This window comes from Ammospiza caudacuta, chromosome Z, assembly GCF_027887145.1.
Source record: "Ammospiza caudacuta isolate bAmmCau1 chromosome Z, bAmmCau1.pri, whole genome shotgun sequence".
NCBI lineage: Eukaryota > Metazoa > Chordata > Aves > Passeriformes > Passerellidae > Ammospiza > Ammospiza caudacuta.
The window spans coordinates 51,827,101-51,842,158 of record NC_080632.1 but is presented as its reverse complement, the minus strand read 5'-3'; the positions used below and the strand labels follow the sequence as shown (position 1 = coordinate 51,842,158).

General features: G+C 38.9%; 1 protein-coding gene across 1 annotated transcript in view; it reads right to left on the bottom strand.

The window, feature by feature from the left end:
• SLC38A9 (solute carrier family 38 member 9) overlaps positions 1–15,058 on the bottom strand; it is a 44,185-nt gene that overhangs the window by 14,990 nt on the left and 14,137 nt on the right. The window contains exons 8-11 of the mRNA XM_058823639.1: positions 12,652–12,711; positions 10,353–10,550; positions 7,517–7,624; positions 5,308–5,414 (exon numbers count right to left, since the gene is read on the bottom strand). Of these exons, the coding sequence (XP_058679622.1) occupies positions 5,308–5,414; positions 7,517–7,624; positions 10,353–10,550; positions 12,652–12,711 (473 nt within the window). The remainder of the gene's footprint in view (positions 1–5,307; positions 5,415–7,516; positions 7,625–10,352; positions 10,551–12,651; positions 12,712–15,058) is intronic.

The window sequence follows — 15,058 nt, the reverse complement described above, 5'->3', positions numbered from 1 at the left end:
AGCTAACTAAATCCTGTGTAAGCTTTGTTACAGTACAAAACACTCACTACCTTACAGAAAACCATTTGTTCAGCTGCTGCTAATCATCAGCTTCTTAAAGGATTACTAGTAATGTTTCAATACATGACCCTATTTTCCCAAGACTGAGAAGCAAGTCTTACTAGCCCAGGCATAGCACCAAATTATTAGGATTATACTGGTTTCCAGACCAGAGTGATAATTATCACCTTCAGCCAGTTCACTGAACATGAGCAAAGCTTCCTCACATCTGTGCATGGGAATGTTTCCCATAGTGCTTCTTCACACTATCTTATTGACAGAAAAACATATCCTACACCATTCCAGGCTCTGCCAAGAGCAAGGCAATCCCTGAGGAAATGATAAAATACTAGATTATGAGTTGTGAGAGAAATTCAAATAGAAGCCAGTTTTTTGTGAAAGACGTGGAATCTCCTATTCATTTTGCATGTTTTTGGGGTAGAAGATTGCTGTCTCATGAGGAATATTATTTGCCTTTTAGAGGCTGATGGGAAAAAGGAATCAGCATGATTTGAACATGTTCCAGGGTCATGTTCCAGCCTTCAAGCTCCCAGCAGCTGCACACTTCTAGCTGCAAACTCTTCCTTCTGCTGACCACTTAAATGCACACGGAAGATGATTGCCTAGACTTCACTCTCCTCATACTGGCCATTGAGTAAGGACTATCAACTTTCATCAGAAGTCGAGCAGTAGCCTTTTCTTTAAATTATATGCAGAATTTCTTCTTGTGACATGAGAAGCTGTACAGATTTTTACATATCATCTACACCTTCAAAAGCACTAGTGCCCACCCACTATAAGAACTAATTTTAAGAATATTAAATATGAGCATCCATATTTCTTGCAAGTATTTATCAGTAACTTCCATTAATTGTAGGACTCAAGAGACACAGTAACGCAGTTTTGCAAAGAGATGCAGACTCTCATCTCTTGAGGACAGGACTTGGACAATTTTTCAAAACACATCCAGTGTGTTCTGCACATCTTAATGCACATCATCTGCCAAAATCTGCTTTAAGTCCGGTATTTTCGGTGTAGTCCTGGCACATAAAAACAGTATAGTAACTCACAGTTGTTATTTGTATTCTGCCTACACATAAGTTCTAGAACCAACTGTAAAACTATTTTTGCTGTGACGGGTGCATGCAGTTGCAAGGGCAAGAAATGTGAAATAAAATTCTTACTGCTTCCTTTAGACATGAAAAATGGTAGATAGGTGGTGTGCTATTACCTCTAACAGGTACTTGCACCAGTACTAACCAGTTCATGTTTCCAGAGTTCTTAAGGGTGGTATGCTTTAATCTGCACTGAAACTAAGTGCTGAGATAATTTTGATAATTTATTTTCATAGCGTGTAACACAACAGACTATTTTCTCCAGGTGTTGTCACCATAGAAAGAGTACCCAGATTTTGATCTGAATAGCTATTAAACAAAAAATAGACAACTTGAAAACCTGAATTTATTTTTTTCTCAAACATCCATCAGCTCCCTTCCAAATACATGCTTGTGTGTGTCAGATGGTTACCTCTGTACAACAACATGAGTTTACATAACAGGAACATCTTTTGATTAATGTTCATTATTCCTCAAGAGACCTGGGTTCACTCCCTTAAGATGTTGACAGTACTGTTTAGACAGCATAATTCCAGAAAAAAAAATCAAAGGACACATGGGGAGAGATAAAAGGACTATTTTAAGTAAGAGCAATAACTACACTTTTTTGTTTTAAATTTGATACTTGAGGCATTTACATTCACACAAAAGCAGACATTGCTGTGGTGAATGCTGCCTAAGCATAAGAATACAGCAATTATTACAGCCACAGCTTAAGAATCAAACTTGTAGAAAAAACAATGTTGGAAGCAGGAAGTATTTGTAGAATCACAGTGGGAGTCTCCAAGTAAGTATCTAAGGCAACATGCTGGTCACAGTTCATAAGGATCATAGCCTGATACCTGCCAAATCCTTCTCAAATACACCTGAAGTAACAGGCAGATTTTCAGACAGAGCTTGGAGAGCAAACTCCCTGCAGTTACTTCTGACAGGGAGCTCTCCTGGTCAGATCCACAGAACAAAGAAGTGGTTAGAAGTGCTGCTGGAAGAAGAGAAAATTGGCTGATCAAGGCCGGCAGCAGCAGTAGAACAAAGGAAGAAATCAGCCTCCTAACAAAAGGATGACTGTGGAGCTAACAAAGACAGCCCTGAAAGCACAAGACATTGTATCACATCCACAGACCAGTCAGTATTCAGGTGCTGGCCAGACTTGCAGCAAAGGATTTGACATGGCACAGAGGAGGCTCTGTGGCTCTACGGACATTTCTTACATGGTGCTGCCACATGGTACTTCCAGGCCTTGATTTGCCTGCTGAATGCCATGGAAAAAACAGCTCACTTCCTTCCTCAGTACCAGTGAAAGCTACTTTGTGGAGTTGCTTCTTGGATGGAGAAGCCAGTATCAGTGCTTAGTAATGATTACCACATTTGAAATACCTTTCGATCATCCCATTTCAGATTAGTACCTTCTCAAGAGAGATGCTGACTCCCTAATATCTCAACAGGACTTTGATCTAGATCATAAAAATGACTCCACCTGCTCGTGCATCAAGGACAAGTTGTAACATTTAACTGGGTGACAAAAATAAGTACTTCACCAGGATGGATGATGCTGTGCATAATTTTGGCAGGAAACAGAAACCAATGGTATGGCACCATCAAGGGAAGCTCAGTCTGTTTACAGGGAATAAAGTGTTTCAATACTGCAGAAAGTAAGTACCATTTACAGCTCCATGCCTTCTGCAGTTAATACCTAGAGAAAAAACATCTCCCCATTCACAGCCTTTCTCCCAGGTATATCCACAAACAACTGTCGGGAGACAGCACTAGTTTATTTATGCCTGTAGATCATGGTGGGCTTGTGTAGCATCCATAGTGTTGCTCAGGGAAACTAATCACAAACACTAATCAGGAAAAAACCAACCAACCAAAACCCACACCTACCCTCCTTTCTGTGGCTGGGTTACATTTCCTATGCAAATTGTTTTTGAACCATTTGACTGACACTGTACAAAGACTTATGCTGATAAATACAAGGAGGCAGCAGCAGTGGGAGATGAGACCAGAAAGGTAAATTCTGAACTGCAGACTAAAAACCTGCTCACAGGGCTATGCTGCTGACATGTGGCTTACTCTGGTGCACTGCTCTTCTCTTCTAACACCCACACCACTGTACAGGAATAGCGGCCAGAGCACTCCTCCCCCATGTATTTTAGCTTTGGGCTGTGATGCACGCCTGTGACCAGAATGGAAGCTGCTATTGTTTTGAATTTCTGACTCCATAAGAGGAATGTTATTGTTTATCTTACTCTTCTCCAGCTCCCCAGAGAGTTGTTCTATGACCTCTACTTTCAGTAAGTTTTGCTCAAGACAAAAGCAGTGCTTTTCCAGCTTGCCAAGTTCTGTGCCTTTTGACAGAACACTGAGGGAAGTGCCATCCTAACAGGTCCATCAATAAAACAGTGAAGTTTTTATCCATGGAGTTATGTCAGTATCACCCTATCAGATATTGAGAGAAGAAAGCATCTTGTAAATATATTGGAAAACCCCCCCATGACTTATGACAGAGGGCAAGACCCCTATATATATGGAAATCTCCCACTTACTCCAGCCGCTTAGTGACATAATCACAAAACAGCTCTTCAAGAGCACAGGTACTTCATTAACATTTGCAAAGCATTTTTGAGACCTAGGTGAAAGGCTCCTGTACAGCTACAAAGAGGAAAAGCAATCTCCAGCCAAATAAAACTACTACAAGAATTACAGAGATTTGTTTTCCTTCTAGAAATCTTTCCTGCCATACTTCAAAGCTGTCCTTTCTAAGAAATTTGAACATTCTTCTGCAATGCAGAGTTTTGTCAAGGGCTTAAAAAAGCTGATTCAAATGCAGGCAGCAGTTTCTTCCACCTTCACACAGGAAAAGCAAGCTAAAGAACACTCCAGGTGCTGCTCTTTGCATCTGATTGCTTGCTCCGATGTAAACAGAGGGGGAAAATACACAGGAAAACCTTGAAGATGGAATGAGGGTATTAGCATATAGACCTGATTGCTGGAGATCTACCCTTTAGAATTTGAAAGCCACAGTTAAAGAGAAATCTTGCCCTTCTCCACATCATAAGATTTTCTTAAGGAAATCAAGAAAAAGCTTATTTAGCTTTCTTTGTCCAGACCTCCAGCTGAGAAGCCCTAAGCCCCCAGAAACCTTCCTGGAGGAGAATGCATGACTCCTTTGCAGATACATAATTCACAAGCTGGTCTTGATTCACAGGTAAAAGGAAGTAACTATGCAGACTTTTAAAGCCTAAGAGGTCATCTCATTGCATTGGTACATAATCTGTACTTCACTGTCAAATAATCAAATCTGATCTATTTTATCTGATGTGCTGTATAGGCATCTGGCTGTTAGTGGTGCTGATTCAGTAGCAGGGATAAGAGGTTCCAGAGGTTCCTTACAACCTCAAGCATTCTGGGATTCTGTGATTTCATTAGTTTTTCATACAGCTAGTATTTAAAAATCTTTTTATGTTATTGCAGGTACCTTTACAGCTAACATTTTAATGAAGTTGGACAAGAATCCTTGGAAGTAGGGAGGAAAAAATAAAATAATAAAAATAATGAAAGTAAAAGTTACTCTCAGACTCTGTGTATTGTATTTACTCCATTTGGTATTTTAAAATTGGAAGATATTAACAAAGAATGCAGTTCCATCTGGAGAAGCAGCGCTTAGCTTTTTCAAGGGTAAAGCACCAGTCCAAAGACTATGTATCACAAAGCCTCCTGATCCAGGCTTGCAGGATTTCCTAAATCCTGCAGGATTTCCTAAATTGTGCCAAGTTTCTTTATGGACTTTGACTAGAATTGTGAGACAAAGTTTTGAAGTATTACCTAGACCTCAAAACTACTGTTGAGGATTCTGCTAACATCAGTCATGTACCAAATATTTTCCACCATTTTTCATTCTAAAATTGGTCAGTTTTCATTAAGACCTACAACATAGTCAAGTCATCTGCCTCTTGTGTGCAATTTGGCCATTTAATACCAGCTTGTAAATTTGGGGTATTCCTCAGAGCTTTTATGTAATTTGTAATTTTTCTGTTACTCCCTCATAGCAAGGAAAAGAATGTGTAACTTTTTTCTTATAAAATCACAAGAAAAAAATTACTATTGTCTGGCAATCTAGAATAAATAAGCACAGTCTTGTGAAGTTACTTACGTTGTTTTCTTGATTCCTGTTATTCTGAAGAAGTGTGATGACACAATTGTGGATGAAGAAGGCAAGTGTTAGAACCCCTGTGAGCTGAGGGAACAGAATTCGAAACTCTAAACAAAGAAAAAAAAAGTGTTTTTAAATTACTTCTTTGAAACAAACAATGACAAAATGCAGATGACATACAGTGCTCTGGAGGGTACTGACAAACGCATGAACCTCCACCTTGAAATGGGACAATCTATCTCATATCTGACCATAGCCAATGCAGATACTTAATCAGGAAGTGCAAGATACATGAAGACAATAGTTACTATAGAATATACTTTCCAGCAGGGCTTCTCTGATAGACTCCAACCATCAGTGATTACTAGGTTAATTTAAGATTGGTACATACGAGGTTTTCTGCTCCTCAACAGTTTAACTGGAAATCATTTGTGAAATTGGAATTGACAGCAGTGAGGCTGTATACCTACGGGTTCCTGAAGAGGGAGATGGAGGGAAGGAATCATTTACCCTGTGAACACTTCTAGTTATTAAGAAGTCACTTATGCTACCAGAAGAAAAATTACATCTGTAGATACTTAAGAGGTTCTGCTTACAAGACAGGGCATAAAGAAAGGCAGAGCAATTTCTTATCATGCTTCACAGCATGTATGAAAAGCATTTCCTTCTTTTGGGAATAGCATTTTTCTGCTTGTTTTAATACTCAAAAGATGTTCACAAGATGGTGGTTCTCCAAGTGCTGCAAATGGTCTAGGAATTCACCAATGCATAACATCATTAGAGCACCATCTTAATTGGTATTACCTAAGAATGTACGTTCTCTTTAAAGTGCTAACAGCATTTAGAGAACCCTAAGATAGTCAGCTTCTGAAAAAGCATCCAGAAGTACAGCACAACACTCTTCAGAGGTTCACAAACCCTTACAGAACAAACCACAGAGAGCTCCATGCAAACATATTTAAAACAGACTTCTGTAAAGTGCTATAAAGTTAGGAAAGTAAACACACTCCAGGCAACTAATGAAGGGCTTATCCAAACTGAAAGAATAAGCTTTCCCTAGAGTTGGTTTCACTGTACCTTCAATATCTAATTAGCATGATGTGCTACTGACAGAATTGAGAGTGCAAGCGACTTCTGGCCTTGACTTCTAGGCTCGTTTTCCATGCACTACTTCAATCTCAATAATAAAAAGCAAACTGACAGTTTCAGAATCTCATGGAAGCTGTATTTGTATGCATTAGTTACCTGCCTTTTCTATCTCCTAGCAGTAGGAGTTTTTACCAAATTAATCAAACTACTGGGTGCTCTGTTTCTCAATGGCCTGCAGCACGTGTGTCACTACAACCCATTCTTCTCATTTGTTTCTAAGATCAGAAGAAGGGACACTATTCTAATGTTCAGGACACAGCTCCCTACAGCTAACTGGTCCTAAAATTTTGCTTATTGTAAAGGATGGGGAAAAGCCAACTAGGACCTAACCTTTGTTCTTTTAATCCAGGTTTCTTAAAAAAGAAACTTGATCTCTTTAGGCTAGCTGTTCAAGCAATACTAAATGCCTCTTGTTTATGACTATGGCATCTCACAGAGGAATTTATAACAGTAATTTGAAAAGAACAAATAGGCATCAAACAACCTTCAATAAAAACAAAAACATACTGATAGGTACTGATGGGATAAAACCAGCTAATGGGTGTTTGAAAGAGAAGAACTACTAAGATTATGACCAAAAACTTGAGATAAACTGGGAAGCACGGGAAAACTGTACTTGCAAATTATGATGAATGAGCTATTTCACTTAAGCAAGACAGTGTGTGGAGAACTTAAATCACCCTTAACAGTCAGTCTGTCTACAGTTTGTAATTTCTAATTGCTACTGAAATAGGCATGATCTGAAACACGTACAACTAGAACTTAAAGTAACATAGGTGAAACAGGTCTAAGGTAAGCTCTCTGGTATAGGATATATGTTGAAGATTCCTCTGATAGGGGCTCCTTCTCTTCTTTACTGCTAATACTGCCTGTTAACTAAGGAACATCACTGGGAAAGGGATTCCTTGCCACTTGGTCTGGAGGGATCTTTCCTCTAGTTGCCACATCAGACAGCATTTCCTCTATTTATGTCTCAGATTGCTAAAAGGTAAATGAGAGAAAAAAAAAAATCCTAAACTCACCAAATATATACTTCACCACTGCATTTTAACTATCTTACCTGGTACAAAAAATTCATTCTCTGTAAACCAGTTGAATTCTAAGTGCATTCCCAGATGAGCAGCCTTTATTGTAACCAGAAAAACTAAGTAGACAACTGAAACTGTACCTGGAAAAAACAAGAGCCAAACAAATACCATGATATAGTACAAAGTATTTATGCAGGGTTTAATTTCTCCTCCATCCATCTAGTTACTAGTAGTCAAACAGTTATGGTTAGTATTCATTCCTAACAGAAGACTAGGTCTAAACTTCTTCTTCACTTGTCTTATAGGTCAGAGAGAAAAAAAGATGCACATGCACACAATGTAAACTTCCAGCAAGTTTAAATAACTTTCCGGCACTGGTGACAGCAGAGGAAGTACCCTGCCATCCCTGCTGCTGGGCACGTAGGTCTTTAGGCACAAACAGACCAATTCCAGCTTCCACTGCCAGGATTTCAATCTAAGTGGAGACTGATCATAGCACTCCAGCTATTACAATGTCCATCTAGTCACTGACTTTTGGAACCAAACAGCTCAATGGAAATTACTGCACTTATGAACTTTACATTGGGAACTAGAAGCTGATAATGACACCTCAATGCTACTGATTAAAACATTATGTTAAATGTAACTTTGGATAATCTTTATTATAATACTGGATCTGAATTCCATCTCATTGGTTAGGAGGCATCCAGCAGGCACCTGTACAGCTTAACAACTACAAATGAGATCACAGATGGGTATAATGCCTTGCTGTTTATACCTGCAGAATGGAGGGTATATGGTCTTGTTTCAGACCATTTGAAAGAGACAAGAGCAGAACAGGAACTACCTAAAAATTGAAGAAAACTGAACAACAATAATTAAGGCTACTGCAATGAACCTCATGGCCAATAATGCTGCTAGTTAGCAGAGAACAGGCTCTAAGTAAGTGAAGACAAAACCCCAGCATTTTAACCCATCAAGGTTCAAAAATAAACAGAAGGAATTATGATTTGATAGATAATCCCAAGAAATTAGGAAAATAAAATGTTCTGTATGTGAAGATCAGCTAAAAGACTCTTAGTTTCCTAAGAACCTCTGTTTCCACAGGTATCAAAATAATTAAAACTCTACTGAGATAAATTTCATCATCTCAAAATTGTCTTCCATTTTTTATTGTCTTATAAACGTCAAGGTTTACAAAAATTAAGGCAATTTTGAACACCTTCTCAATTACATAATAATCTATTGAGTAATGTGTAATTAATATTCTGGGTTTAAATTTTTTTTCTACATAAAACCCACACCTTTTGTACAGAGGCAGTATCAAGTACCCAAATTCCCGCATGGTATTTTCATTTAGTGGTTTCAGCAAGAGCAGATCCAAGCTCTGATAAAGTGTAACTATGGAACAGACGTACAAACTAGACCTTCAAATCCCCGTCCTCTACCACCTTTACAAAGCATATCCAACTTTTTCAACCTCTGATCCACATCCAGTTTTCTCTTTCTCTTCATTGTGGGCTTCAGCGCTACTCCTCAGACATCTTCTACTCCCTGAACTGTGACCAGCCCCACCCATCATGCATATGCTTTAGTCACTTTACCAGCCCCACCACCTTGGCATTCTACCTCAAGACATGTAAGCAGGAAGTCACAATTGTTTCCTATGCAGCACAGAAGAATCCACAATATTGGAAGTTGGGACAAAGAACAGAAGCAGATCATACTGACTGACTGATGTTGTAATTAATTAGTCACCTGATTGGCAGAAAATTACTTCAGATCAGAAGCAACTGCTGGTTTGAAATGTTTACCAGAGGAGGAAGAGTATACCCGACTACACCAAGGTAATATGTATCAAATGCTGCACAGTAGTATGTATAGAACCATTTGGGAAAATCTGTTGTAGATGTAAGGGAATTTGTTTCACAGTATTATCAAGCAAGAAAAAGGAAGAAAAGGAAGAAAAGGAAAGGAAGAAAAATGAACTCCCTATTACCCGTAAGATTCAAGCACAGCAGCAGACAAAGCCCTTGGGGTTAATAAACCAATCAACAACCCACTCTGGGTTGGGCTGCCACCAAAATACTGGAACAGTGGCTGGAAAGCTGCCTAATAGAAAAGGATCTGGAGACAGAAGCTGAACACGGGCTGGCAATGTGCTGACAGGTGGCCAAAAAGGCCAATGGCATCCTGGCCTGGATCAGCAATGCTGTGGCCAGCAGGGCCAGGGCAGGGATTGTCCCCCTGTGCTGAGCACTGATGAGGCTGCCCCTGTGACATGAATACTGCCAGTTTTGGGCCCCTCATGACAAGAGGATGTTTTGATGCTGGAAGTGTCTAGGGAAAGGAAATTAAGCTAATGAAGGGTGAGGAGCACAAGTGCTGTGAGGAGCAGCTGAGGGAGCCGGGGGTGTTTGTCCTGGAGAAAAGGAGGCTCAGGGGGGACCTTATCACTCTCTACAACTGCCTGAACAACTGGCTGTGGCTAGGAAAGGCCTGGTCTCTTCTCCCAGGCAACCAGTGACAGGATGAGAGGACATAGCTTCAAGCTGTGCCAGGGAATGTTCAGATTTGGAAAATGTTCTTCTCAGAACGGGTTGTCAAGCTTTGAAACAGAGTGTCCAGAGAAATTATTGAGTCACCATCCCTAGATGTATGAAATCTGCACAATGTGCAGATATATAACACGTGTGGACATGGTTTAGTGGTGGACTTGATAGTGTTGGCTTAACAGTTGCACTCAATAACCTTACAGACTTTTCCAACCTAAAAGATTTTATGATTCTACTCACTGGAGTAGTTTTCACGGTCTTCTATACACTTCAGTCACAGCAAACCAATGCTTTAATAGTATTTGTTACCTACCTAGGACATTAAACTTTGCAAAGAAGGATGGAGACTTCAGATTTAGCAGGGGTAGAAGAACTGCAATCAGGTAAAATGGTACTGTTTTTGATTTGTCCCACCATTCTTCAAAGAGTTCAAAACCTGTTCTGTTGCCAGATGAGAACATCACAGTCCTGTTCTGTGGTGGGTGATCACTAGCAGCACTTGGACAAATGACTGGAAGAAAGGAAAAGAAAAACATCCTCAGATGAAAAGAGTTTTACTTGCACGGAATATTCAGAATCAAGATGCCACAACTGCTGGTGTGTTTTACTACTGAGGACTGCTCAAGTGCAGTGTTCAGTATCTCAGTTCCTACCTTGTTTGTTTTTTTAAATCAGGAATTCATTGCTAAGATTCCACCGCTAGGCATCTTGCACTCGAATCTGACAGAGGTACAGTTCTCCCAGCTGAGCACAACAAAGATGATAATTTATCTGAAGCGCAAGTTGTGACACAGGATCATCCTTCAAAGTCATACACCTATAACAAGGCCTATTCAGTGCCCATGTGTACCTGCTGGAATCAAGTTATAGGAATGCTCCCTTGCATCTGGCTGCATATTTAGCATCCTAATCTGTCCCTGCACACTTCAGTGAGATCTTATCAACCAAAATTCAAGTGCACTGAAGAGCCTAAATTACTGTAAATTGCTCTAAAAACAAACTAAGGATTACAAGAAAGCTACTGTAACAACTGGCAGGTTGAAAACCCTACACTCAACAAAATCACTCTTGTCATCTTTGTGCCATGACAGGGACAAGTACATCACTGCCAGACAACACAACACAAATTTAAGATGTGCTCCAGTAACAGTGCTAAGAGGTAATGCCATACTCCTCTCACATGGAGGTTGATCAATGGCAGCACCTGAACAAGTGATCAGAAAAAAATCAACCAAAAAGACCCTCTGAGGAACACATGCCTATGAAGCTCTGTGCTGAAATATAAAATTCACTGTTCTCATAATGTCTTACTTAAAATCTTGGCATCCCACAGCAGTTGATAGCCACTATCCTACATTGTCTCCATTTCCGTTCTGTCAAAAAAGGCAAAGGCATAAAAAACATTCTCATAAATTTCTTCCTTAAAACAGGATTGTTTCACAAATCTTGAAAAACACTTTTGTTCTTACTGATCTCCTTGGTAGCCCTGGATGTCCTGTCAAGAGACACTTGAACATCTGACAGCCCTTAATTTTGTGTAGCAGCTGCTTTAAATCTTCTAGTTGGTGGAGGATAGTGTGGAATATTGTCTACTTTGCTTCCAAGTTATACCTCCTGCTGCATAAGCATGGGAGAGAACAGCAAAAGCAGGAGAGAGCACAAATTGGTACCTAGCTGGTAAGGACTGTTAGAGGACCAGGATTCAACACTAGCTCAAACACAAATCAACTGGTTTTCAGAATTATTTCTCAATTCCTTTGCCTGACTCCAACATCTGTTCTCCAGAAACACAGCTGCAGCTAGTGTTACACACAGCTGCCCAGCTGGTAGTGATATGTTTCCCCATTCCTCATGCACTCAGGATAGAGAAAGCTTTCTGCTTCCTAAGAACCAGTACAGATTCAGTCACTATGACAGAGGCAGAAAAGATTCAGAGGTTGACAATGCCTGCCTTGCTTTGCTCCTGCCTTCATTCTACATTATTCTGCCTACTTAAGAACTTGGAACAGACCTATGTTCACACTTGACTGCAGTTTCTTCCCTTAGTTGTGCAAATCTCACGCTCTCCAAAAGCATAAGTAGAGGTGCAAGTAGCCTGACGCTTATTTCTTTTTTTGCACTCAGCATAAAAAAAACTGTTCTTACATAAGTTTTTTGAAGAATAATCTTGCAGCACAACTTTTGAGTAGTAAAGTTGCCCCAGTCAAGACTTTAAACAGTAAACAGAACTAAAGCGCCTCAAATTTAGGGTGTGAAAGTTAAAACTCCTTAAGGCAATTCCTCATTGTGCAACTACTGTTAAAAAGTTAACAATAACACTTTTAAGGAGGATGTATCTGGGCGTACAGAAACTTGTAACTAGCTCTTTAATACTTATTCTCACCTCCACTTTTTAAACTTATTTTTTACTTCCCCAGTTATTCAGATCTCCAAGTGTGTGGTTATTTGTGGAAGTACAAATCCCAGATAGAAACTTGCTGTTTTTTAAGAAACACATAGTTACAACTTATGATATATGATTTATAACTGGCATGTGGTTAGGCACTGAAACATAATGATTTACCTTTAAACCCCCACCCAAAACTGGTAACACAATACTAAGTGATTCTTACCTTTGTTACTTCCATTGGTGCCAGGAACAATATCTGTTACATTAATGTCATGAACAAAGTCTGCAAAGAAGAAAATCTCACTATCAATGTCTCCATACCTGCTATTAGGCTTTCATCTGTTAACTTGACTGGAATTAAGTAAGAAAATATTTTGAAAAGTTGTATCAGAGGAACAACACAGCAGCTTTAATTCCTTCCAGACCCAAGGGAAAGTTTTCTAACTACTGTAGAAGTGTTTTAAAGTAGCTCTACACTCTATTACTTTCTTCTCAGAAGCCCTGTCCATTTATAAATTTCCAAAGACTCCCTAGTCCCAGGATTCCTGTTCTACAAGCACACCTTGACTTCTCCCAGCTACTCAATAGTATTGAACAGCAGGCCAGTGAGGAGATGCATCTTAAATCCAGCCTCTTTTGGGACACACAAAAAAAGGCATGCAAACATATCCCTAGTCCAGACAGTGTTATACAGAAAAACCTTCCCTTAATAATTTTCTAATATTTTCTTTTTCAGAAGAGGCTCTGTGGGATGCTTTTTCCATGCTTCCATGGGAAACCCTGGAAAAAGGCTAATGCTTCACTGTCGTACAGGCATCTCTAGTAGTGTTTTATTTCCAGGACACTCCTGTGCTACTTTGCTGGTATACCACACCAGTTATTTCCAAGTTTCTGCAACCTCACCTTTATAAGGGTATTGGATAGCAATTTCAGTGTATTTATGCATTACGTGTATAGATACACACAGAAAATGCTCTATCAGCCTGGAAACTGCATTAGTTTCCAGGCTGATAGAGGTGATTAGGTGTCACTGGTTAGATTTTGCTTCTGTCACTGGTTAAGTTTTATTTCTGTTGCACATGGGCATGTTATGTACAGAAAATCAAATGGGGTAGTTGGCTTCAGGTTTTTTAAATGCAATTAACAGCAGCTTGTTTCTCATAGAGAAAGCAAAAGGCCTTGTGGCAAGAAAACTGTTTCCTCCTTCTTTATTTTGATTTATGACACGCTAAATCACAAATAGGTTTCTCATACTCACTTCTACTAGTTTGGAGTATACAAAAATCAGAATATTTAACTAAAATCACAATTTTGTGTTCTTAATTTAAAAAAAAAGTACCTAGTGAGAAGCCACGAAAATTAATAGCTCTTACAGAATTAAAGCACTTTCAGATTTGTTACAGATGTCAACTTGTGTTTCTTCTGTATTTAAAAAGCAGTTTAGGACTAGCAATTTAATTTGTGGATGTGATTTTTTCCGATTAAACAGAAACTGAACAAGACCATGCAACACCATGTCAAAACCATGATATTGCACTCAGCTAACAATTCTTGCATTCTTTCTGTATTACAGATTTCTAGACTATCTTCCCGCAGAAAATAAATTTTTCCCCACCTAAACTGTATGTGCAGATGCTTTTGTATGAGAATTAAAGAAAATATAAGCTGCTGCTGAACACTTAGAGTACTTACTGAATTCCTGCTTAGAATACTTAGAAACACGTGGTTGGAAGATGCCACTGTGTCAAACCTACATCATATTATGCATTTTATTACCTAGTAATTAAGTATGAATGTTAGGACAAGAAACCAGTGATTGTCATCCTAGACCAAACAACTTAAATAAGAACTCCAAACAAACAGAGGTAAGGGATAAAGTAACATGCCAGTCCCACGGAAAAGCACGACTTTTTCCTACAAAATAAGACCTTCTCACCATTTTAAATTTTATTTATGCCATTTATAATAATAATAATGCCATTTATTAGAACTGGCATTATTTAATTTAGAATAATTTAAGATTAAAGTGGTAAACTTTAAAAAAAAATCCCCAAGGTCTAAAATGAAACATCTGTAACAACATATAAATTAGGTCAGCTATAAAATTCATCAGTCACTAACCAACACAGTAAAGTACGTCCTATAGGGATGATGGGAATTCTAATGAAACACTGTTTAACAGGCTACTATCTTTGCTGTTATTTGCCTCAGAAAAAACCTTCAAAACAGAGTATTTTAAATCTTAGCCAACCTAGTCAATACTATGAGTCAGATTTTCAAAGCTCTCAATTCCATCACCAATTCCCACAACTCTACATTGATTACACACACAAATGCTTGTGTGCCTGTGCAGGTACCAGGGTATAAAAACCCAACATGTTTTATTTTGTAGCAATGCCACACTAAGAATCATTTTTACTGCAATAGAGTTCATTGTTTCTTCATAGATGCTTGCAAAAACTTCCTATACGGCAATATTTTACATGTGTTTGTTGAAATCTATAATGAAACTGGTTTTTTTTCCATTATCCTGAATAATTTCAACAGCCTAGTCTGTTATATGGCTGTTCAAATAGATACACCCATGCAAACAAAGGGGGAGTGAAAATAGAGTGGAAACAAGCAGCCAG